Raw genomic sequence first — 23,909 nt, forward strand, 5'->3', positions numbered from 1 at the left:
TGGAATGCCCTAGAAAATTCTTAGTGATATTGTAACTTCTCAGAAAGAAAATAGATGCTTTAATAAACAGTCTTTTTCACTTCCTTAGTGATATTTAAACCAGTATCCAAACAAAATTCAGGCTGTTCCTTCTCTTCTCCTAGGAGACTGAAACTTAATGTTCTGAAATAACGTCACTTAGGTCTACAAGATTGACCTTCCTAGTGTAATCAATTTCTTCTTATAAAATTTGTCATGCCTTTGTGTTTACAGCTATTACAAAATACTGTATAGTATACTTTGTTATTTGAAGTGTGTGCAGAGAGAAGTGTGTGACAGGTTGAACTAAAGGGTAGTGCAACCTTACTTTATCTTTTTGCTGTCAATTACAGTGAGTTAGCTTCTTCTAACATGTCTTCAAAGACAAAATTTTCGAAAACATTTGCAAATTCCACCCCTCATTTTCAGTCATAAAGTACAGCTGATACCACTTTATCTTTAGTGCGCTGTTTTGCTAATTATGCATTTCAAATCTTTAACATTTATGTTAAATATGGCTTTTAGTGTGGATCATGGATGTTTCCAAAGTGACTCACTTAAAACATTTCTTCATTGATGCTGTTGTATAAAGTTAAGACAAAATACTGCATAAATGAAAATTCTTATACACAGTGGAAAGACAAATTGATCTGTTTTCCCTCTTCAGTAATGTAACTTGTTCTCAGCAAAAGATGCAGAAATAATATGTTGAATAAAGAGTTAAGATCATATTTCTCTACCATAGCAATGGCTATTTCTGCATTTCTAGAAAGGTAAACTTTTTCTCTTGATTTTTTTTCCCCCTTCTGATCAGTTCACTGCAAATAATGGAGAGGTTATATGTATAAAGGCGTAGGCAAATTGCTTGTTAAGTTCTGTACTGAGAAGTAGGGGTAGCTGTGGTAGTGTCTGTTACAGACTTTGTAAGTTTTCCCTAGCTTGATGTTCAAAAAACATAACAATACTCGTTTACTTGGTATATCTACTGACTACAGCCCAAATGGCTTCCTGACACACGGTCATGTATCCATCCTGCGGAATCTTTGTGTTTGAATTCATTTATCTGACGCAGTGTCTCCCTTGGTTATTAGGCCAGTTTATTTTAGAAATAAACATTTAAGAAGAATGCATGTTAATTCTTTTTAATTTGTTTACTGCTGATAGCCAAGTGTAACTTGTTTCCAAAACAAAACATTTGTTTGGAAGTCCTGAATTTTGTTCAGCATTTACATTGCCAAAACATCTTAACTCTGCAGCCCTTTACAGAATAGATAGTCCAGCCACAGTATACAAAAAGTGCTGAAGTTATAATTCAGTCTAGAATAAAACTTTTATTTTCCATGCAGTCTGATTCAAAAACTATTTGCTGTTCTAGGGATAATATCCCATCTTTTACGAGTGCTTCAGTCATTTGTGCAGGCACACTGCCACACAATAATTGCCATTGTAATTTGTGGTTATTAACAGCATCAAAAAGAAAATGAAAGTAAGCTTTGTAGGTTAGTAGATTTCGAAGTCATGGGCTGTTCATTAATCGCTTGCAGAAAAACATTTAAAATGTCGGTACTGTGACCATCTGTTCAATATTTTCAATTATTTAGATAATTTGGACCTTGACTGTATTGAAAACGGGCTCAAAAAGTGCTTTGTAGTTTAAATGTTATTATTTGTGACTTAGGTCAAGACTTTGATTTAGAGTCAAGAGTATTTTAAATCTTCATTTGGGTTGTGAAGGAAAAAGTTGTAAGAAAGACTTTATCTTAGAAAGAAACATTGAAGGCATCTCTTTCTCCAGTGAAGTAGAGTACAAGATACAGTAAAACTATGTGTCACTGTATGTAGCAGTAAAGTTTCTTCAGTTGCAGAGAGGTTATTTTTTGTCTATAAAAATGTCTGTTATATTCTATTCCTAGGTATAAAAAGTGGATATTTTTACTCTGAAGTGAATGCATACACACAAATTTCCAAGAACAGCTTCTACTTAATAATGTCATACTTATTAATGACATTTTTATGTAAACTATCAGATTTGTCTTCTGTAACAACCTTTCTTTCCCACTTGTTGCTACTGTTTGCAGCTTTATGCAGCTTATATTTCATTTAAGTCAGCTTACTAGAAGTGTATTCACATTTTTCATTTATTTCTAGATTTATGCTGATCTTCTGATGAGATCTTGGAGGATAATTTACAACTGAAGTATTTTTAGGTTTAGAGTGGACTAATAGCTAGAATTCTAGACTTCAATTATTTTACCACCTATTTAGAGAGAGATCTCTTATGTTGCGACTTACTAGGAATGAAAGGCTTGTGGTAAAGATTTGTCTTTTTAGAGATGTCGAACTAAAATGAGTTGTTGGAGAGGAAGAACTGAAAAATTTTCTGTATATTCTGTAGTAGTGCACGGAAATAATGTTTTCCTAAATGTTTTTTACTAAATGTATGTTCAACTGTTGACTCAATTGCATTTAATAAATGACTTACTAAACACTGCTGAAGATCCTATTTCTATGTTTTGGTGGCTATATTGTAACTTACAGATGTATGTTTAATATAACAGCATTGTAGATAAAAAGAAGATAATTATGGATTAATTAAGAGGTTACTTTAAGATCTCTTTTGGGAGGTCCTATTCCTTTAAATTTTTGCTAGAGTAGGAAAGTAAGTTCTTGAAGAGCTGAGTAACATTTACTTGAGATCTTAAATCTGGAAAGGCTGGAGAGTTGAGCGGAGAGGAACCTCATGAAGTTCAACAAGGGCAAGTGTAGAGTCCTGCATGTAGGGAAAAATAACCCTAGGCACCAGTACAGGCTGGGGGCTGACCTTCTGGAGAGCAGCTCTGCAGAGAAGGACCTGGGAGTGCTGGTGGATGACAAGTTGACCATGAGCCAACAATGTGCCCTTGTGGCCAAGAAGGCCAATGGTCTCCTGGGGTGCACTGGGAAGAGTGTTGCCAGCAGGTGGAGGGAGGTGATCCTGCCCCTCCCCTCAGCCCTGGGGAGGCTGCATCTCGAGTACTGTGTCCAGTTCTGGGCTCTCTAGTCCAAGAGAGACATGGGGCTACTGGAGAGAGTCCAGCGTATGGAGCACCTGCCCTATGAGGAACAGTTGTGAGAGCTGGACCTGCTCAGCCTGGGGAAGAGAAGACTGAGGGGGGATCTGATCAATGTGTACAAGTACCTGAAGGGAGGGTGTCAAGGGGACAGGGACAAACTCTTTTCAGTTGTCCCATGTGACAGGACAAGAGGCAATGGGCAGAAATTGAACCACAGGCAGTTCTGCCTGACCGTGAGGGGGAATTTCTTCCCTGTGAGAGTGACGGAGCCCTGGCACAGGTTGCCCAGAGAGGTTGTGGAGTCTCCTTCTCTGGAGATATTCAAGGCTCGCCTGGATGCAACCCTGTCTAACATGCAGGTGACCCTGCTGATGAGGGAGGTTGGACTAGATGATCTCCAGAGGTCCCTTCCAACCTTACCGATTCTATGATCTTACTTCTCTTATCCTTATGGAAAAGAGAGGAACTGTTTTGAGGGATTTGAACATTCTGAAAATGTCTCTTAACGTTGTGCTGACATATGAGAGTTGTGTGCCAAGTTTCTCAGCTGCATTGTCTTATGACTCTGACTTCTGCCTGCCACATATTACACAGAATTTCCATAGCTAGAAGAAAGTTGTAAAATCTTAACTAAAAGAGTGTGCATTTTGGTAACCAATTGCTACAGGTTGGCCCCCAGTGGTAAAAAATGTTGGAGTGGATTCTATTCGTTTGTATGCTAACTTTCTAAATTTTGGTTTTTAATTTTTAAAGTCCCTTTTTTCTCTTTTCTTCCTCCTTTGTGTAGTCAGGAAAGCTAAACTTCCACTTTTAGAAGTGTTTTAAGGGAGAAGTATTGCAGCATGATACCAGGAAATCCAACTGTGATTAAAAACACCAGCTATTGTGAGACTTCTGACATTGTTTGCTGTTGTTATCATTACTGTTTTATTTCCTGCTCTGTTCACTAAGTGTGAATGTGAGTGATAGATTTTAATGTTTGTGCTGAGAGAGTGTGATATTGAGCTGCCTGAACACATTGCAGATAGTAAAAGACTGAATCATTTTAAAAATACATTTTGGCTTTAGAAAGCTCTTCAGATAATGCCAACTACTTTGCTAATTTTAGCAGTATTTTTTGTAGTTGGGTATCATGCATGTTAAGTGTAACTAATGATTTTTAGAATATGGTTTATTATGGCTTAGGGCAGGGCATGTGTATGTGTGTTTTGGGCTAGAGTTTCTTTTGTAAGAGCAAAAAGTTTTTTGGGGGGTGGATTTTTTTTTTTTTTTTTTTTTGGGGGGGGGGGGGTTATTCTGTGGAAAAGACTGAATGAAATACTTCAGACATTACTTGCAGTTTTATGGTTAATCCAGTACAAGCCAGTGCTGCTGCTGCTGCTGAAAGAAGCATACTGCTACTGCTTTTGTGCTGACACATGGAATCACTGGAGAACTACTCTGGGTGAACAGTAAACAGGCCTTGCCAGGCTAGCACTTAACCAGAGCAGTTCCTTGATCCAGTTTATTATGTAGCTGCACGGACTCTAGTTCTGAAGAAAAGAAAAGGTGGGAATGAGCAGTGGCAGATCATCTCTTAGTGAAAGCTTTGGTTTATGTGAGATTAGATCAAAGCCATTACCTCCTGCAGACCTAGTTATCTGTGAAAGGGCTTATCACTAATGCCATGCTATTCACAACAGTATTTAAACAAGATCAACTGCTACAAGTCCTGTAGTCAAAAGTCTTTCAGAAGCTTCACAAGGAATTATGGCTTTCAGGTTGCTTTATGTTTTTCCAGAAACCTAGGCACCAGACATCTGACAAAAGCGAACAAACATTTTGTAGTTTCTGTGGATACAAGATCTGTATATTTTGTGACAAAAACTCAGTCGTGTAAGTTGCTGTCCCAGTGCTTTTTCAGGGAAGCCAGACGCTTCTGTGTGTCTTCCCAGGATCTCTGTTTTCAGATTAACCTATAAAGCTGTTAGCCAAAGGGTTTAGAGAACACTGAAGTAATGTTGTGAAAATCACCGTGGAAAAAAAAATTGCAGAAGAGAAGACTCTTGAAAGATGGATGTAGGCTTCCTCCTTTCGTGATTATAAGAATTTAAGTTATCACTTCAGTGTTTTAAAAAATCAAAAGTTGAGGTATATGGAGTAAAGGATTCTATAGGTTTGTGTAAGTATAAGCATTTTTTATTTTCTTTCTCCTCTCTGCCTTCCCCTCCCATTACAAGGAACTATAGCATGGTGGTAGGTGCTATAGTTGCATAATCTTGCATCAGTATTTTTTTACAAACCTGCCAGATGTGAGTAACTGATGATAATTTTTCTTCAGCTGACTGAAGGACCGTCACTCCTTTGTAGCTAGGACCTCTATAGCTGTGGAAGACTTGTGTTCAGAGGCAGAAACAAGGATTCTATTTTTGCTTAAGTTTGTAGATGAAGCCCAAAAGTTTTCATGATGTAAACATGGGATCCAAAAGTAGGTGGTCCCTAGCTCCATGTAAGTGTAGAATAGTATTGAGTGTGATTGTTTGTCTTTTCAAGAGTTGAGAGAGAAATACTTATACAGTAGTTGTCAATTTCTTGAGTTCTAATATTTGGGATTGTACTTGTGATATTTGGGCACAGTATGGAAGCTAATTTTGCTCTTAATATAAAACTAAATTTCATTACTTTAAAACTAGATTAGTGAACAGGCTATTGGGAGAACAACTTTTTCCAGATCTGGAATGTACAGCTGAGCAGTGATGTGAATTGCCTGATCAGCTGATGAAATGTGGTTTTGGATGTGTGATTTTTGTAAAGAGCTTCCAGATGTTACTGTTGCCAATTACATGTCTCAAGATTGCATTATTAAGTCTACATTCTGCAGCAAAATAGGTAAAATGTGCCAAAGGTACTTTAGTAAGTATATACTGTGAATTGTTCCCTCTTCTATAAATAACAGTATGATTGTGTAGTCAGATTACTCAGTGTGATGATAGTAAAACATAGATGCTTTAAGTAAGATATACTTGCATTAATTTGTGGCCTGTGAAGAATTTGAGTGGTTTAATATCTTATGCTGAGCAACCTTCTATATACCTGCTCTGGTAGGAGCTTTTTCTTCTTTATCTCACTTAAGGATCGGTTGAAAGCATTCTTGTTCTAAAATGTGTTTGTTGTGGCAGTAGAACTGGAATCAAATTCCTATAGTGCGGTCTTCTTGAGCAGCAGAAATGAAAGGGTTTGCTGTGAAATTGCCCTAGAATTTTCATGAAATCTTTACAAGTCTACATGGGAATTTTAAAGAAGTTTTAGCAAATAAAATAAGTCTTTGAATTGTTGTTGAAGGAAGGAGTTTAATATGAAAGCCAAGTATTTGATTTTTCTCTCATTATTTTTTCCAGAAATTACTGACCTAACCATGACAGAAGACAAAAGTCCACGAGTGGCTGACTATTTTGTAGTAGCAGGGCTCACTGATACAGATACCGCATCTCTCCTGGACCAAGAAATAAGCCGCCATGAAACAAAGTCAATTGATCCAAAAGCTCCTATTACAGACATTGCTGTGATAATTAAATCAGCTGGTGAGACTGTTCCAGAGGGATACACCTGTATTGAAGCCACCCCTACAGCCCTTCAAGCAAACTTAAACTATGGGAGTCTTAAGAGTCCAGAGCTTTTTCTTTGCTACAAGAGAGGCTGGGACAAACCACCTCTTATTGATATTGGGTGAGATTTTTTAACTGCTTAGTTTATCCTTCAATAGTAAGTTATTACTCTTCATAGATGATAATAAAAACAGTTGTCAGAATACTTCTAAAAGTGTATTTTCTTTGGATCTATCTATATTGTTTGTTGTGTGTAATATTCCCTTTCTAAAATAATTTGGAGAAAAAAAGTGGCAATCTTCTATTGAACCTGCCTCTCTAAAATGAATGATAATGTTTAAAATGATAAGAGGAATGTATAATGGAGCAAATCAAATATAAGAAACGAATTACAGTTTTATGAAAGGCAAGAAGGCATAGCACAAAATTAATGTATAGAAATGATGTAATGGAAAGCCAAGAATACAATGTTTGATCTAAATTAGAAGACAAAAATGGTTAATTCAGAGAGTTCATTTTAATGCTTAGTGTGAAACATACCACTTAATAATGGTAGGACATGGAATCAAAGTGCTTAAAGTTTGTCCAGCTACCAATGATCTTGTAGTCTGCCTTACTGTCAGATCAGAGTGTTTGTATGGTTGCTTACAAATTCTGACATGATTGGCTACAAACCCTGGGTTGTGTAGGCTTTTGGCAACTCTCATGCTACTTGTATGGCATAAACCACAGCTTTTTGATGTGTGAAGCATAAGTTTCTATAGAGTTCTTAATACTATATTTAAATACTTGAATATATTTTACTGTGTTATATCACTGATGTCTATGGCACTTGTTAACTAATTCCAAAAACATTTACATTTAGTCTTTTGATTACATGCAAAAACTCTTAGGGGCTAGATTCTTATAATTGGTAAATGAAACCTCATAGTCATTCTCCAGAAATATTTATAAATTCCTTTTGCTGAAGCCTAAGACAGACTATGTTTAGGTCAGTAAGCTGTTCTATTTATGTAGATACAGAATTGATTTTAGAGTGAAAAAATCTAGTTATAATTGGTCTCAGATACTCCTTTTAAAAGAAGAATGGTGTTTCAGAATTAGTGCTTACTTTGGAAAGTATGTGATGCTACTGCTTTTTAAGTTCTAAAGACTAAAGGGGTGAATTTTAAGATTCAAGGTTACAATACAAGGGCAACATTTTCACTCTGAAATTTGCTAATTCTCAGTTCTGAAATCCAGACTAGCACCAGAGTTTATCTGAAAGTAAGTAATCTTTCCTGTGTTTTCCTGATGTCAGCTTATGTCTGGCGTGTGTGCTCAGCTGCAAGCTGGTGCTCCTATGTGGGGTGTTTTCTGAACAAATTTTAGGAACCTCTCTGACTCTCTAAATAATGTTTTGGAGGTAGACAATTTAATAAACTTAGGTGCTTCTTAAAGTCAAATTAATGTGTTTGAGGCTTTGTTATCAATATAGTTGCTGTGTTGAAAAATGGGAGAATTTAGGCCGGTAAACGGCTTTTCCATTCTGAAATTTTTCTGAACTCTGTGGTTGGTCATTATGAGTACTTTAAGTTCGGTGCTCAGTTAAATGCAGGTGGGCAACCTGGACAGAGAAGCTTTTAACTAATTTTATTACTTTCAGGATACTGAGTTTATTGTAAGTATTTAAGGACCAATATTGTAAGGTCCTCCAAGATCTTGAGGTGGTGAATGTTGTACTCTATACTACTAGATTCTTAAGGTAATAATTTATGATAACCCATGCAGCACTACTGTGTTGGATTTTCTAAACTGCTGCATGTAGCACTGCTACTGCTCTCATTTGGGAAAGAACGTTGCAGAATTCCATGGAGAAGAATCAGAAAAAGACAGTGGAGCATGGGTGAGGCAAACTGCTATAGTGGTGATAAATTAAGAAAGGTACATGGTTTTCCTTATTTAGTAATTAAATAAGTAATGAAGTGGAACTGAAGACATAAATATCTCTCTACTAATAGCTAGGCTAAACAAAGACTAGTTAATTTCATTTTTAAGTTTAATCATGTGAAGCAAAATACTAGAATGTGGTTGCATATATACTCTGCAGTTGATCTCCACTTTATTAATGCTAACTTAAAAGTAGAGTCTAGTTGGGGAAAAACTAGTAGTGAAATTTTAGTAATGAAATTAGTTACATAAGATCTGTGCATTAAAGATAGGTTCAAATTGTATAATAAACCTGGTATAGCTCAGAGCTTGATTGTCTAAATTATTTTCTAATAATCTCCAGTAGTCTCCTGTGTATTTAAAATAATCTTCTTTTATGCATGTGATTGACACTGCAGGATTAGAAAATTGTTATAACAGGATCTGAACTTGTGGAATTGCAGTATACAGTTATTTTTGAATTATGTGACAAACTTCAGTAAGTTTCAGCAAAAGGAAAAATTTCTAAAGTGAGATGAAGTGAAGTATATGCTGAAGTCTGCTGGTTTATGGAAAAGACTTTGCCAGCACGTTTATTTTCATGCCTCTCACAGTTTTAAGAATTTCAGTGCTTCAGTTATTTTCATGGGGATCAGTGGATCCTGCTGTACAGCAAATTAGAAAAGTAGCAGACTGACTGAAAGCTTTTGACAGATGCATTTTTTTAAATATTGGTGAAAAGTGTGGTATTTGGCAAGTAGCATGCATTTTATTTGTTTTACATAGAAAAATTTAGTTCAGTTGTCACACACAACAAAATGACGAGAGGCTTTTCTCTCTGAGCAATGATGCATGTTAACGTTTTCCCCCTGCTGCTCCTGTTGTTTTGAAGCTACATGCAAAAGATGGCTAGAGCAAATTTTTGTAAATGTCAGTATGTTCAAATGAAAGTGGGGTTTGAGGCAAGAGATGTAGTATATGTTAAGTGTATAGTCTGAAAGCAAATTTATACTATCTTTTAAAATAAGGAACTGTATGTGAAATACAGTGTAAGGAAAAGTACATATTTTGAAATGGTCTGATCCATAATCTTGTGTCCAGTTTGTTAAGATGCATCTAAAGCTTAGTTATCTTGCAGTCTTAGCATTCGAATGATTATTTATGAGTATGTATATGTTTGTATATACTTCTTCCAGGGCTATTTCAGGTAAATTGATTAAACAAATAATTATTAAACAAGTGGGTTTTTGGAGGGAATAGAGATGAGGTTGTACTCCTACCTTACTGATTATTTTATTTCCTGTTATTTCCCTTGTATTCTTTATTTCCGTGTCCTCTATTCTTTCCCTTCCCACCTTCTTATTCTACTTGTTTTTAAATTTAAGTATCTGTAAATTGCTAAAGTGACTTCCTACTGCAGTCCTCACTTGCATGCATTAGGCCCTGTGCCCAGCTTCTGGATATTACATTTGCTGTGACATGCAATTTGCAAATTTCTAAAAACTGTATCACCTGTATTTGTGTTTGTAATAGGAGTGGATGTTTGCTCTTTTTATTTGAAAGAATAAAGTTGTCATTCTTAAATGAGAGCTCTTTAAGCTCCCTTACTTGTGTGTAGCTGTGAAATTCAGTATCTTAACTCTACAGACTTGTAAATAAATTAATTTACCAGTCATTTTACTACTTCCAAATATTTTTCCTACCATTCCAGAAGTGGAGGTGAACTGAGATTTGAGATTTATTTTGATTTAGGTACAATGTGACTCTGAAACAAGATCTTACCTTCAATTGATTTCCCCCCCCCCCCCACCCTCACTTCGATTATGAATATGGGAGAGCTATTTATAACACTTTCTATAGTAAGAACCAAGCTGGGGAGGAAGGTTGCATGTATAGGAAAGAATACTAGACTTCTTACCTGAAGCAGAGGTTCTTTTATTACTGAGTAATCCAAACATTACTTAACTTTCCTTGGGCATATAAGGAAATACTGACTTTCTTAAGTATGATGAAATTTTTGGTTAGTGATTCTGTGTCAGGGGCCTGTCTCATTCAGCATACCTGTTTTCTGAAAGTATCTGCAGGAGAGCTGAACTCAAAATGAACTCAAGTTTTGGAGAGCAAAAGAGAAACTGGAAGATATTCTCAATAGCCAATATCTTCCATTGTACCCTAAAACTCACTTATGTGACATCTGGCAGTAACATTTGAAGCAGTAATAATAATGACAAAACTAGTAAATTGTATGTTTAGATTAATAATAATGGTGGTGGCAGTAGATATATCTAAATCCTCTCCCTCTGCTTGAGCCCATGTTTCTGCTCTTCCCTACTGCCTACCGTGTTGTTTGCTTGTTTTTACCTCTTTTATTATCTAGTATTTGCATACTACCTTCTCTTTCTTAAATGAGATGGGAGGAGTTGTTGTAAAGAGCTATTTTGTATAAAGATTGTAAAAGGCAGAAACCTAGCTGCAAATAGGGGAGGAATCAAACTGAAGAGGAGGCCCATGCTATGCAATGTTGCAACAGTCTGCCTTTAAAATGGTTTGCAGAAGCTGAATCAAAAATCTTGGTGTAAAGAAAACTCTATATCTGCAAGAAGGCAGCATTTATCTTCTAAATAATGTTATCTGATTTTTTTGAGGCATACCTTTAATCTGGTAAAACTGGTCAGGATGGCATTTACACATACAGTGTGAAACACTCTTGTGAAGAGATATCAAGTTCTTAGTCTAGCTTGGAAAGGGCCTAAAATCTGGAAGAAACTGTAGGTTGTTTTTCTTGAGATGAAACTTCATTAAAGTTGCTAGCATGTATAGGTGAATGAGACGTACTTAGGATCAAGGCCAGGATGTAAATTTAGCAGCAGGAAACAAGTCTTATCCTGATTATTATGAGTGAATCTGAAGGCAGACATTGAGAAGTTAAAACAAGTAGGAGCAAACTCCTCTCAGGAAGGACTTTGTACACATAGCACATTAAGTTAAATATTTCATGTATAATTTCTTAATGTTTTGACCTGGATCACTAAAATCATTATTTATTTTGAATGATCTGTTGGTATTTTTTTTTGGTTGTTTTTCTTAATATCATCATTATGCATGAAGTCAGGAAATGATTTATTTTTAATAATACTTCTGTAATATGTGTGGGGGTGGCAGGTTTGGGGGGACCCTATTGTTCAGTATTGAAAACTGATTAGCCTATTATCTCTTAGAAGTACTTGCTCAACTAGATTTCTTGAATCTTCAAGTATCTTTCCGGGAGTACTTAAAAACCTATAAAAATTGAACTACTGGAATTGACTGATAAATAGCTAATTACAAATATTAATATAAACTATATAAATACAGTTTCCCTCTCAAAAGCTGTCAACTGAAAAATATTTCTGAAATAAATTTGTACTTAAAAAATTAATTAAAATACATAACGTTGAAATAATATTGAAAATAAAGCTTCTACTAGAGACTGATCTGTTAATATTCCGTTCTGGTTAATACAAGGCAATGATATGAAGAGTTTTTATATATAATCTTTATGCTGATGCCTGAATGAAGGTGTCCTGACAGTTGCTGCTACTGTTTTTTTAACTTTATGAAATAGATAACAAAATAAGGAGAGCATTTTTTTTCCATAAGAATATTTGGCTAAGCATGTACTTGCTGAAGTAATACTTGTATTACACTCTTTTGAACAGTGTAGTCATTATCAGATTTAAATGTAGCAAGAACGTAATGGTTGGACTCTACAAACTGGAACAATTATTGAAGGTTAGAATATAGTCTTCCAAGAATTAGCTAAATCAATGTATTTGGCAGCCTGATAGCTACTTCGTTCATATTCGTTCATATAATTTCAACTCATGCAATTTCTTTGCTTTATTAAAGTATTCCAGGATTGTATTTGAGATGTGTTCAAAATACTATCACAAGTGATTCATGTTTGTTCTGTGGAATCAGAATAGTAATTTCTATTTTAGTTTGAAAATGGACAGTAGTCTTTTTAGGACTTTTGAAAGCTTCATGTTATATTGTTCTGAGAATCACTAGATCTGGAAAAAAGACCTTAATGTTATATACTTGAAATTTTCAAATATGTACCTACCTAGTGGTCTGTAGTATATTTAGCCCAGGATGGTTTGAAGCAGTTATCTATGTTTTGTCTGCTTTTTTTTAAGTTTTATTTATTTATTTATTTATTTTTATTTATTTTAAAGCAAAGTTGTGGACTGTAGGTTGGAAGCTGCAGACCAAAATCATTGAAAAAGTAAATAAATATATTACCTTTATCCTAAATTTTGTATTGCATTGCAAAGCTGTAAACTCATCTGAAAGTGACAAATATTCTGTATGCTCTGGAGAATCAAGTAAATGGAATCATTGCTTATTTGATTATGGAAAGTAAGGTAAAGCCTGTCCCATTGTAAAATATGTGTTATGAAATTATGCACTGGTGTATAGTTTGACTTCCATAGCTGTTGTGATGGTCCCATGTCATCCTAATGATTTTATGTGTGGAAAGATTGGGTGCAAAGGTACACCTTATTGAAGTGCTGTAAAGGATCTTTCTTTTCTTTTCTTTTTTTTTTTTCCTCCCCTAAAAATACGAAGTTCTAAGCAGCAACTGAGAAGAACTAACCAAGGAATTTAGATGGCTAAGGAAATGGATACAAGCTTTGTGAATATATTTGCCATACGGGGCTATAAGATATCTTCTGCTTTTGAAGAATATAGTCAGTGTGTAGTTATTTTTTCTATCCTTCTTGTGAAATGGATCGCCTTTTTTGTCTTTTTTTTTTTTTTAAGAACTGTTATCTAAACTATGAATTTAAATCTTCACTGATACATTTCTCCAAAAATTAATCCAGTGTCTTCTCTTGTTATCTCCCCAACATTTTATTTTAAAAAGTAAGCTTGAAATGATTTTAGTGATGGAAACAATTTATAAGATGTGCCCAAATATAATGGGGACACACAATTTAAAGCTTCTTTTAAATTTATGTGCTTCATATATATATATATATATATATATATATATATAGCTGTATATCTGTTTGTGTGACTTGATTTTTCTCTTTTCATAGTTACAGTTTCCCTGAAGATTCTTTAGCCTATATAAATACCTTAAAGTTTCTTTGCCTCATAGACGTGAGCAAGGACAAAATCCAAAATGGACTTTAAAATGGTGTGGTAATAGCATGCAAAGACAGTGGCTACTAGGTAGACAATTTCTGTGAATTTGCCCCAGTAACTTTACATATAATTTGAATGTGCATAATATGTGGGTGTCTTTTTCTTTTTCTTTTTTTTTCCTCTCTCCTATCTGCAGAGTTCTGTATGAAGGGAAGGAACGTGTCATTTCAGGCTGCGAAGTGATTCAGGCTACTCCTTATGGTCGTTGTGCCAATGTTAACAATAGTTCAGCTTCTTCTCAACAGATCTTTATCACTTATCGAAGGGCTCCTTCAGTACGACCTCAAAATTCATTGGCAGTGACAGATATCTGTGTTATTGTTACCAGCAAAGGAGAAACCCCTCCTCATACATTCTGCAAAGTTGATAAGAATTTAAATTGCGGCATGGTGAGAATTTAAGTTTATCTTTTTGTTCTGAAGGCAAAAAACAAAAGCAATAGCTCTTCGAACTCACTAGCTCTCTTATGACTGTTCTACTGCTGTATCACAACTCTTTCATTCCATATACTGTGTGAGAGACTTTAGTTTTGTAGTTCTTCTTGTTCTGATTTTTCCCTGTAAACTATTTATTAAATCTGATTACTCCCTTTATCAGTTTGCATATTTATACCTAGTTCCTCTTTAAAAGCAGTACTAAGGACTTTTTTTTCTTAAAGTGCTGACACTCAATATGAATCACAAACAATTTTTTTTCTTTGTTAATAACGCCTGTGTTACTAAGGAGTGAAAGAATGATAATTACTGCTTACAGTCTGTTCTTGTACTCTTTTTTTTCAGTCACTGTTTTTAGTTTGTTTTTTAATTTTTGACAGTTTGTCTGATTACGTTCTACCGTTTGAAGAATCACATGCTTCAGCCTCAGAAAACTATGTAACTCATTTCATAGAAGTGCCATAAAAGCTTCCAGTGAAAACATTTAGAATTTCATTGCCATTGATGAGATTCCCATTAGATTCTGATTTTTAAATAACCCCACCCCCAAAAAAAGAAATGTAAAAGTTGAAAATAATCTGTTTTATTTTCCCTATTCTTAGATTGGAATAAGCCAAAGAATGGCATGTCTATTTTGACTATGTCTGTTTTGTTTGAAAGTGGCAGTACATTCAAATATTCTTGTTTTCTCTGTTGCCTGTTGTAACCTTGTTTGCTCTAAGGTGATATTTGTGTCTTACAGTGGGGTTCCAGTGTATACCTTTGTTATAAGAAGTCTGTGCCAGCTTCTAACTCACTAGCATATAAAGCTGGTAAGTAATTTTAGAAGCAGACTGTATAAATATGCTAACAGAAGTATTTAAATAGCTTATTGAAACCAAATAATTAAAAAAGTTTAAGTGCTGTGTATCAAAATTCTGTTCATAGAGCATGTTAGTTGAAATCAACACCAGTAATGCCTTCTTTGCCTCCCTAGCTTTTTCTTGGGCAAAAAAATAAGCAAAGAAGAGCATTGCTCTTAATGTAGCTCATATCATGACAGATTTGGTAACTTAGAAGTTTTAGCAGAAGTACAGAAGACTTTGTATCTCATCTCTTGTGTTGGGGATGGATGGAAAAGAAGGAATAATTGGAGATAGCAGACAACCTTATTCATATTTACTTTTGTCTCACAACTAATCCAACATTTTGCATTTAATTTGAAAGATAAATATTTTCCTTTTTTTCTATTTCATATCTATTTGTTGCTTTAATAAAGTGCACATTCCAAACAATGAATGACAGGAAAATCTTTTCTTTTAAATCTCACTTTTATAACTTAACTTAATGCGTTGCTATAGATTTCTTTTTTTAATGAAAAAGTCCAAGAAAAAAACTTTAAGCAGTTGTTCTTAATAACTGATAAACCTGAGAAATTCATTTGAAAGGAAAAAAAACCTACCAAGTAGAACTGGAAAGTATAGAAAACAATGTATCATAAAGTAACTAGATGAGCAGCAATAGTAAGCTGATGTTTGTGTGCATACTTTCTAGCAGGTAGAGTCAAACATGCTTCTGAAAGCATATTAAACAGTTAAAGTGGTTAATACAGAACACATCAATAGATGAGCAGAAAATGTGATCAGCAAGTTCATAAGATCTTGCTGCTCTTATTGTAATAGATATACCATCAATTTCTTTGTAATAGAATCCCCTTAAATGTCACATCTAAGTAGCACAGATGATTCCCAATTGGGTTAATCTTCTCTTAGTTTTTACGATCTGCTGTTGTTTGAGTGGTTATCAAAAGAAAGACTCTCCATTTAAAATTTCCAAATAATCATTTGGATAACTTAGCCTTACTGTAAAATGAGACTTTTACTTCTGTAGATGTAATCTCCAGCTATTATGTCCAACTCAGCTAGATTTTGGTGTTCAATTTAAATATATTGCTCACACAGGTTAGGGCTGGCAGATTAAGTGCACTTACTCTTCCTTCTTTTCCCCAGGCTTAATTTTCAGATACCCTCAGGAGAACTATGAGTCATTCCCTTTGTCAGATTCTGTACCTCTCTTCTGCCTTCCTATGGGAGCTACTATTGAGTGCTGGGACCCGCAAACCAAATATCCACTACCAGTATTCTCAACATTTGTACTGACCTGTTCTTCTGCAGAAAAGGTATGGCTGCACGCAGTGAACTTGTATTTTAAATTAAATGGCTGATAGAGAATAAAATAGACATTTTTTCTATATCTGAGAAATATTACAAAGAAATTGTTAAATATTTGCCTCATAAAAGTATACATTTAAAGCTTTCCTATAAGACAAATGTAAGCCCAAACAAGAAATACCTGGAAGAGTTTGTGATAGTTAGTCTTACAGAAGCAGAGCTGTATGCTTAGCCAAATGAAAGGTCAAAAGATCTGAATTTCCCTGTTCTTTCAAGCAAGAAGTTCCTAGCAATGGAAAAGGAGTTTGCCTATTAAGGGGATGTTTGGCTGCCGCATGTATTAATAATGTTTTAAGTTCTTATGATTATAATAAAAGGTTTCCATGATTATTATAAAAGATCCTTCTGTGTGTGAACAGGGAAATAGTCACCAGAAAACAGCAAGGCAAAGAGGAAAAGTATGTGCTGAATGGTAACATCTGAAAGGTTCCCAAGATTTTACGAGCAGCAGTGCCTAGTAATTCAGTTGTGTTTGCGTGAACCGATAAACTCAGAAGGCCAAGGATCTGCTTAATCTGTACTAGGCCACTAGCATACATTGGCAACACACCAGCGATTTGTTGCATGACTTGGGCCATATCCAAGAAGGCAGTGGCAGCTCTATGCAGGCAGAGATTACAGATTTTTGATGTACTACAGGTTATAGATGCTGCTAATGAAACAAGTTTGATATTAGTATCCTAGCTGTTACTTCAACTCAGCAACAATTATAAGTGTGTGTGTGAACTATGTGAGGGAGTAAGCAAATGTAATATGTGATTAGTTATTTGCTATGAAGGATAAGTTAGACTCTGTTAATGATCACTAACAGCTTAAATTATAAAAGATGTCATAATAAATACTGGTTGTGATATGTGTTTTGCTCTGTCTGGATCCCCAGTTACAGAAATTTACATCCAAGCAAGAAGCAAAAGCATTTTGCCACCTTAATACTGATTTAACAAGTATTAAACCTTGTTTATATAAAAAAAAATGCCATTTTTTTTTCTGAAAGAACAGATGTTGTGATATACATCTCCCTCTCTTCCTCCCTTTACTCAGCTTGCCAAAATAATTCAGTTAATTATGAAAATCTGACAAATGAGGGAATTTTAGAAAAGATTGGAACCTATTTAATTTTAAAAAATAAGTAAACTCAAAAGTAAAATAAGTTTTCTTGTTTAGTGTGTTAATACAGAAGTATTATTGAAAATAAGCATTTCCTAACATGATTTGACTTGTAACAGTTAATGTATACTGTTCTGTCATGATATATCATTTGGTTCTGTTCTATTCCTTTTATTGTTTATCTTCGTTTTGTTGAGGAAAGTGCTGTGAAAAAAGAGGAAAGGAGGCCCAAGAGTCTAAAAGATTTCACATTTCTTTTGTAAGGGTACTTTATTTACGCATGTTACATAAATAGAAAGTAGCTTCAGAAGCCACCAACAAAAGCATTGTAGTGTGTGTGCAAACACCAAAGGCTTAAGTCTGCTTCAGAAATGTTAACCCAACTTTCCTTTTAGTAGTAGATCTACTCAGCTCTTTTTTCATCTTTTTAGGTTTATGGCGCTGCTATTCAGTTTTATGAGCCTTATTCCCGGGAACTGTTAACAGAAAAGCAACAATTGCAGCTGGGGCTCCTGACAGCTGTAGAGAGAAAAGTGATTACTTCCAAGTCTATCAATTCTAACAAATGTATCTGCCTTCTTTCACATTGGCCTTTCTTTGAAGCATTTCGAAAATTTCTTATGTTCATCTACAAACTCTCTGTCTCTGGACCTCATCCTCTTCCCATTGAAAAGTATGTAAACCTTTTTCCAAATTTATGTATAGCAGACAATTGTATCAGTTCAAAGTGAGGTGGTTTATACATGTGGCACTTAGCTGATGCTTGCTCCATGCGTTTGCTTTTGGTGTATACCTTATATTGTACTGATAAAAGTAATTTTTGCTTCCATTTAGTGTGTTGCCTCTACAGTGCCAGAAAAATGAACTGGATTTTACCAGAGCTTTTCTGTTAGTTTGTCAAGCCTGCTTACTTTTGCCTTTACCCATGTCAGACAGATGGCTGAGTTACAAGATCCATATTTGCTAAATGTTTACAGTGCTGCATTTTACATTACTAAATAAAAGCTCAGGGACTTTGTGAGTTAACAATTAATATCTAAATCTATTTCCATGAACCATGAAAACTAACGCAAATGGATTGTCAATATACATAACTTAGAGGAGACTTCTATCTTCTATACTTACATAATTTATTAGAGGCTATAGCATAGAGGCTAGTTGTATGGTATGGTGTTCTGTAAGATCATTTAAATATGGTACTATCTTCACAACAGCGTTAGACTTTTGGAAGTAAATTATGTAGTCTCTTTAGCCAGGCTTCGTTAGAAACTCTGTAGTATACAGTTTGATATCTTGGGACTTAAAATGGCATATCTAAATCCCAGTGCACTCTTATCTTCTGTGTACATTCCTAAGGCTGCCAGTATTATATTGCACGCTAAAAATGGGTGAGTGGAGCTATTTTTCCTTAAGCTTTCATAAAAAGGCTCCTAAACTTATAAAAATGGCAAATAAATCTTAGTAAAATTCCTAGGACATGGTACCATGGTAATTAAAAAATATGATTGACGTCAGTCCCTTGTGCTACTTTTCTAAGGTCTTTTCTTCTTTTCAGGCACATATCTCACTTTATGCACAATATACCTTTCCCTTCACCCCAAAGGCCGAGAATTCTTGTGCAAGTAAGCAAAACATCTTCTGTGTTGTGGTAATGAAGGATCCTTTCTTACTTTAGAAAGGTTTTTCCGTTAGGCTTTTACTCAGCTTTAAAAATTCCTCTTCTGGGAGGGAAAAGGGGTGAGAAGGATGCAAACTTGAGGTAAAACAAACAACAAACAAAAAAAACTTCAGATGGTACAACTGGCAGAATAATGCAACATGCATTTTTGAAATCTTTATCATATATTACTCTTTCATTATATAGGCAGCATTTGCATTACTCTGTGACGGGATTCTTTTGTCTTTCAATCGCTTGCTTACATTCTCCTGCAGATTGAATGTTGCAGTCTCCTGGGGCATTATCTCTAGTGATTCTCTATTTAATCACCTAGCAGCAGTTACGTGTTCAACACTGAGTCTCCTATAACTTGTCAGAATCATTCAGTGACTAACATAAGCTCTGTTGACCCAGTGAACAGAAGCACCAAAGACTGTATGTGATTCACATCTCTTGCCTAACGTTGTGACCCTCAGTCTGCTAGGCATTTTATTAGGTTATTTGAAAACACATTTAGATTGGAATATTATGTTTTATTAAATTTTGAATTGTCCCTATCAGTCATTTACTATTTTATATTTTTCAGCTTTCTGTCCATGATGCATTAATACTGTCTCAGCCAGTTTCTACACCCTTGCCATTAAGGTATTCTTATTTGTGTTTTAAATGTATACTGCTTGAGAAATTAAGAGGCAAATGGCAGTGAGGCATTATTAGCCTGTTTATCAGAATAAACAGAAAATTCAAGATATGTTTATAGTGTTACATAGTGTGGCTCTTTTTGATATAGCTCTGTCTCTTACGAAAGGATAACATCATCAGTTACTCTGAAATGAAGATGGTTTGTTAAGTTATTGTAGAACAGTGGAGAGAAAAGAAGGCTGTGGGGGAAAATACATATTCTCATGTGTGTTTTTGTATGTGTGTGTGTGTGACTTACAGCACAGATTCCAAAAATGTATTTTTGTTAAAATGTGTAATAAAACTATTTAGTATCCTGTTTTTTCCCCTCTTCTGATCCAACATTATTTCAAGCAGTTAAGTAAATACAAACAATACAGAACTGTGCAAACATCCTGGAATCTAAAATGTAACTTAAAATTGATTACTGTGATTACACATTGATGTAATTTTTGAGTACTGCCTGCACCATCTGGTCAAGAGCTCCCAACGTGTGTGAAAGCATTCTCCCTTTTTATCTGGTATTTCTTCTTTAAACATTGTCATATATATTTAGAAGAATCCTATGTTTAATCACATCTATTACACAACCACCTATATGAGAAAGAGCAGCAAGCCACCACACTTTTCCATTGACAGTTCTGCATCTACCCACTCTTACAGATTCCACTTGAATTCATAAATGTCTATGCAGTCCAAACAAATGAAATAGAGAATAAATTGTGTATGTAAATTAAGTGTATGTTTGCATCAGAATGGTGGACTGATTTTTACCTGACTTATTAGAATTTAGTACTGTGATTCTGATATTAAATGGATATTCATGTTCGTGAGTTCTTACCTGAAATATCTCCATCAAATGAAGCTACCACTGTCATTTTATGCTTGGGTTAGTCATTAACCAGTTAGATCAAGGTTTTGCCATAGTAATAAAGTAGGCTTTATGATGACAAGATGCCTGTTCCTTAGCCATAAACAGTACATGGTAGCAATAGCATACTCGTACTTCTTTAATTATGTATAATTTTTAATTTAGTTTGGTTTTTAGCAGTGGAATTCTTGCAGGGAGGTAATTACTTAATAGCTAGATATCTATTTGATGTGCAGTAATGACACTAGGACTACTCAGCTAGTCAGTCCCCAACAGATTTCAGAAGAGGTTTCAGACAGTAGTACTTTTTTTTTTTTTTTTTTTTTTTTTTTGGGGGGGGGGAGTATTTTTAAAATCCTATAACTTTTTTTCTTGTCTTTCCTCTCCTTTCCTCCCTTTAGTGGAGCAAACTTTAGCACTCTGCTCATGAATCTTGGACCAGAAAACTGTGCTACTCTATTACTTTTTGTATTACTAGAAGGCAAGATCCTCCTCCATTCTCTTAGACCAGCTGTGTTGACAGGAGTTGCTGAAGCTGTAGTAGCTGTGAGTACAAAGTGTTCTGTACAGCAGTGGAGAAAATCAGTGCTACCTCTGTAATAACTGACTGCTCTTAGACTTTCTTAAGTTAAAATTAACACACTAAATCATTTTTTTCTGCACTAGCATTTAGTTGAAGTACTGTAGTATGTCTGTTACTTTTTTTTTATAAGTACTGGAATGATCAACATTTTTGAATAGATAGTTAAGGAATGTGCTATTTAAATAAGTGATCAGACTTGAAGACTCTTTCTTTTGACAGTGTAGCAGGACTCTCAGCAATTTCATTTCAGCTTTCTGTGTGTACCAACTTCACTTGTTTTTTATTGTACAGTGTCTGTTGTCCTGTTTTACTATATTGATTTCATTCAATTTTTCTTTCAGATGATATTTCCATTTCAGTGGCAATGTCCATACATCCCCCTCTGTCCTTTGTCTCTGGCCACTGTGCTCAGTGCACCTGTTCCATTTATTGTTGGAGTAGATTCACGATATTTTGATCTGTATGATCCACCACAGGATATTGTGTGCATTGACTTAGACACAAACATGGTGTACATGTAAGTTCTGTGATGTTCTACATTTATCTATGGATGGAGAAATTACTGAATTGTTCAGATATAACTTTACTAAAACTGTTTTGTCTGATACAGTTTCGTTCCTGTCTATCCTCTATCCTTTTTCTCTTATCTAATGCTTCATAGCAAATCAAAATGTATTAAGCCAAGAGTCAGAATTTAGGGCTGTCTGTAGAAGTGTAATACAAATGCTGCTCTAAATGTAACAATGGTAACTTTTTTCAGTTCTAGTAATACTCTTTAGGGAAATAGGATATAAGCTACCAAAAAGAAAGAAGAGTGCATGTTTTATGCCACATGACTTCTCACATTCTTACATTGCACTACCACATTTGAATTTGATTTACCTGACTGTGGCCAGTGAATATTTGTGTGGATATTAAAGCTTCAGGGCCCCTTAGGACACCTTTTCATGCTAGCTTGAACTCAGGGCGCCTTAAATAAGTTTTTTATTTAGGAACATTATAAAGATTTTTTTTTCACAAAGTAGAGCTGAGTTCTGTGTAAGAGAACTCTTCTCAAAGAGAAGCTGATTCAGAATTACTTTTTTCTGTAATGTATTTAAATGATAGTACAAATAATGGTTTTGAAAACAAGATGATGTTTAATTTAGTAACTTGATGAAATCAAGTTTCATTTTTGGATTATCTAGATCATAAGTAGAAAGAGACATCTAAGACATTTCAAGATGAGAATGAATGTCACTAAATAAAGTGCATGTTTTTTCTCTGAAAATATACATCATATGTCACTTTTTTTTTAGTCTGGGTTGTTTTTCATTTTTTGCTCACTTGAGTTAAATTAGTCATTTCATCTCTGGGTCAATTGAATGCTTTCCTGCTTTTCATTGTGTCAAGAGGACCTTTCCTCTGATGGTCTATTAAAGCTTCCTTTAAATTACTGAAACACTTCTATTTATTTGGAGCATCAAAAGAAATAGTACACAGAGCACTATTTATTTTTCATCATCTTATTTTCTCCTTTCCTATGTCCTCATTTTAAAAAAAGCACTGCAAAAAAGCATTTTCATCAGTGTATTTGGAAGTATTATACCCCCAAAAGAGTAATTTTAACAAGTGTTGTGAAAATAAAAATTTATTGAAGATACTTGAAGAAGGTTATTCATTTATATGAAGATAATTTTTTTAGTGGAAAATACCTGAATATTTTTGTCATAGGCAGAATTGAAGTTATAGAGTGGGTTTTAGAAAAATGATATAAATGGGAACAGTACAATATTTAATAGACAGATGTGAATGCCAAGATTCTGTTGGAATGAGTCATTGAAAGAGCAAGTATAAACCTCACTTTGACTGGTTACTGAACTAAAAATCTCTCGGGGCTGGCCTCTTGTGAGCATTCCACTGAGAAGGTTTTAGAACCTTTTGCTTTGCTCTTTTTTAAATCTTTTTCTCTGCCCCTCCCCCCCCCCCAGCCCCCCCCAAAAAAGTCAGATGATCTTTTTGGCTGCCATTACCCTTCTTGTGTGGGCACTCATTTCTAACACTTATTTGACTTACAGAATGGTTGAATATCTGTTGTTAAGTCATCTGAATGTTGATTTAAGTGAATATGAGCTTTTGGTACTGGCATTACATGCAAATATTTTTTAACTGCAAAATGGGGATATTTTTCCATCTTGTAAAAGTTTTTTGTCTTATGTGAATTCAAATCTCCATAAAGCACTTTGTGTTGATGATAATGTAGAATTCTAAAGTATTACATTATTAGTGAGTGAAGATGCTCCATGCAGTAATGATGTTGCCCGTCTTTATTTCTGTGGAGATGTTGCATTACTTCTAGGTATAAAAGCTTTTAATGGCATGGTTGCTGGCTATTATTGTTTTTTGATTGCATAACTGAAGGATAACGCTTCAGTGTTTTCTAGTACATCAGTCCATCAGTCTGTCTTTCCAGAGCAATTTGCTAATGGCTTCTTTATGATAGACCGAAGCTTTATTTACTGCCAAAAAAAAAATGCTGAATGTTTTTTACTCATTCAGCATCTTCTTTCCTGTCTATTGTTGGATGTTTTCAACTGTCTCTGTGAAAGTAACGTTGAAAACTGCTCAAGG

General features: G+C 34.8%; 1 protein-coding gene across 1 annotated transcript in view; it reads left to right on the forward strand.

Annotated features, from left to right (window-relative positions):
• The window catches only part of DENND4C (DENN domain containing 4C), a 72,102-nt gene that overhangs the window by 13,373 nt on the left and 34,820 nt on the right, over positions 1 to 23,909 (forward strand). The window contains exons 2-10 of the mRNA XM_062600552.1: positions 6,449 to 6,776; positions 13,893 to 14,145; positions 14,933 to 15,002; positions 16,179 to 16,348; positions 17,939 to 18,180; positions 19,063 to 19,129; positions 19,751 to 19,809; positions 21,118 to 21,262; positions 21,641 to 21,816. Of these exons, the coding sequence (XP_062456536.1) occupies positions 6,449 to 6,776; positions 13,893 to 14,145; positions 14,933 to 15,002; positions 16,179 to 16,348; positions 17,939 to 18,180; positions 19,063 to 19,129; positions 19,751 to 19,809; positions 21,118 to 21,262; positions 21,641 to 21,816 (1,510 nt within the window). The remainder of the gene's footprint in view (positions 1 to 6,448; positions 6,777 to 13,892; positions 14,146 to 14,932; positions 15,003 to 16,178; positions 16,349 to 17,938; positions 18,181 to 19,062; positions 19,130 to 19,750; positions 19,810 to 21,117; positions 21,263 to 21,640; positions 21,817 to 23,909) is intronic.

The sequence above is a fragment of the Rhea pennata genome, chromosome Z, assembly GCF_028389875.1.
Source record: "Rhea pennata isolate bPtePen1 chromosome Z, bPtePen1.pri, whole genome shotgun sequence".
NCBI classification, from domain to species: Eukaryota; Metazoa; Chordata; class Aves; order Rheiformes; family Rheidae; genus Rhea; species Rhea pennata.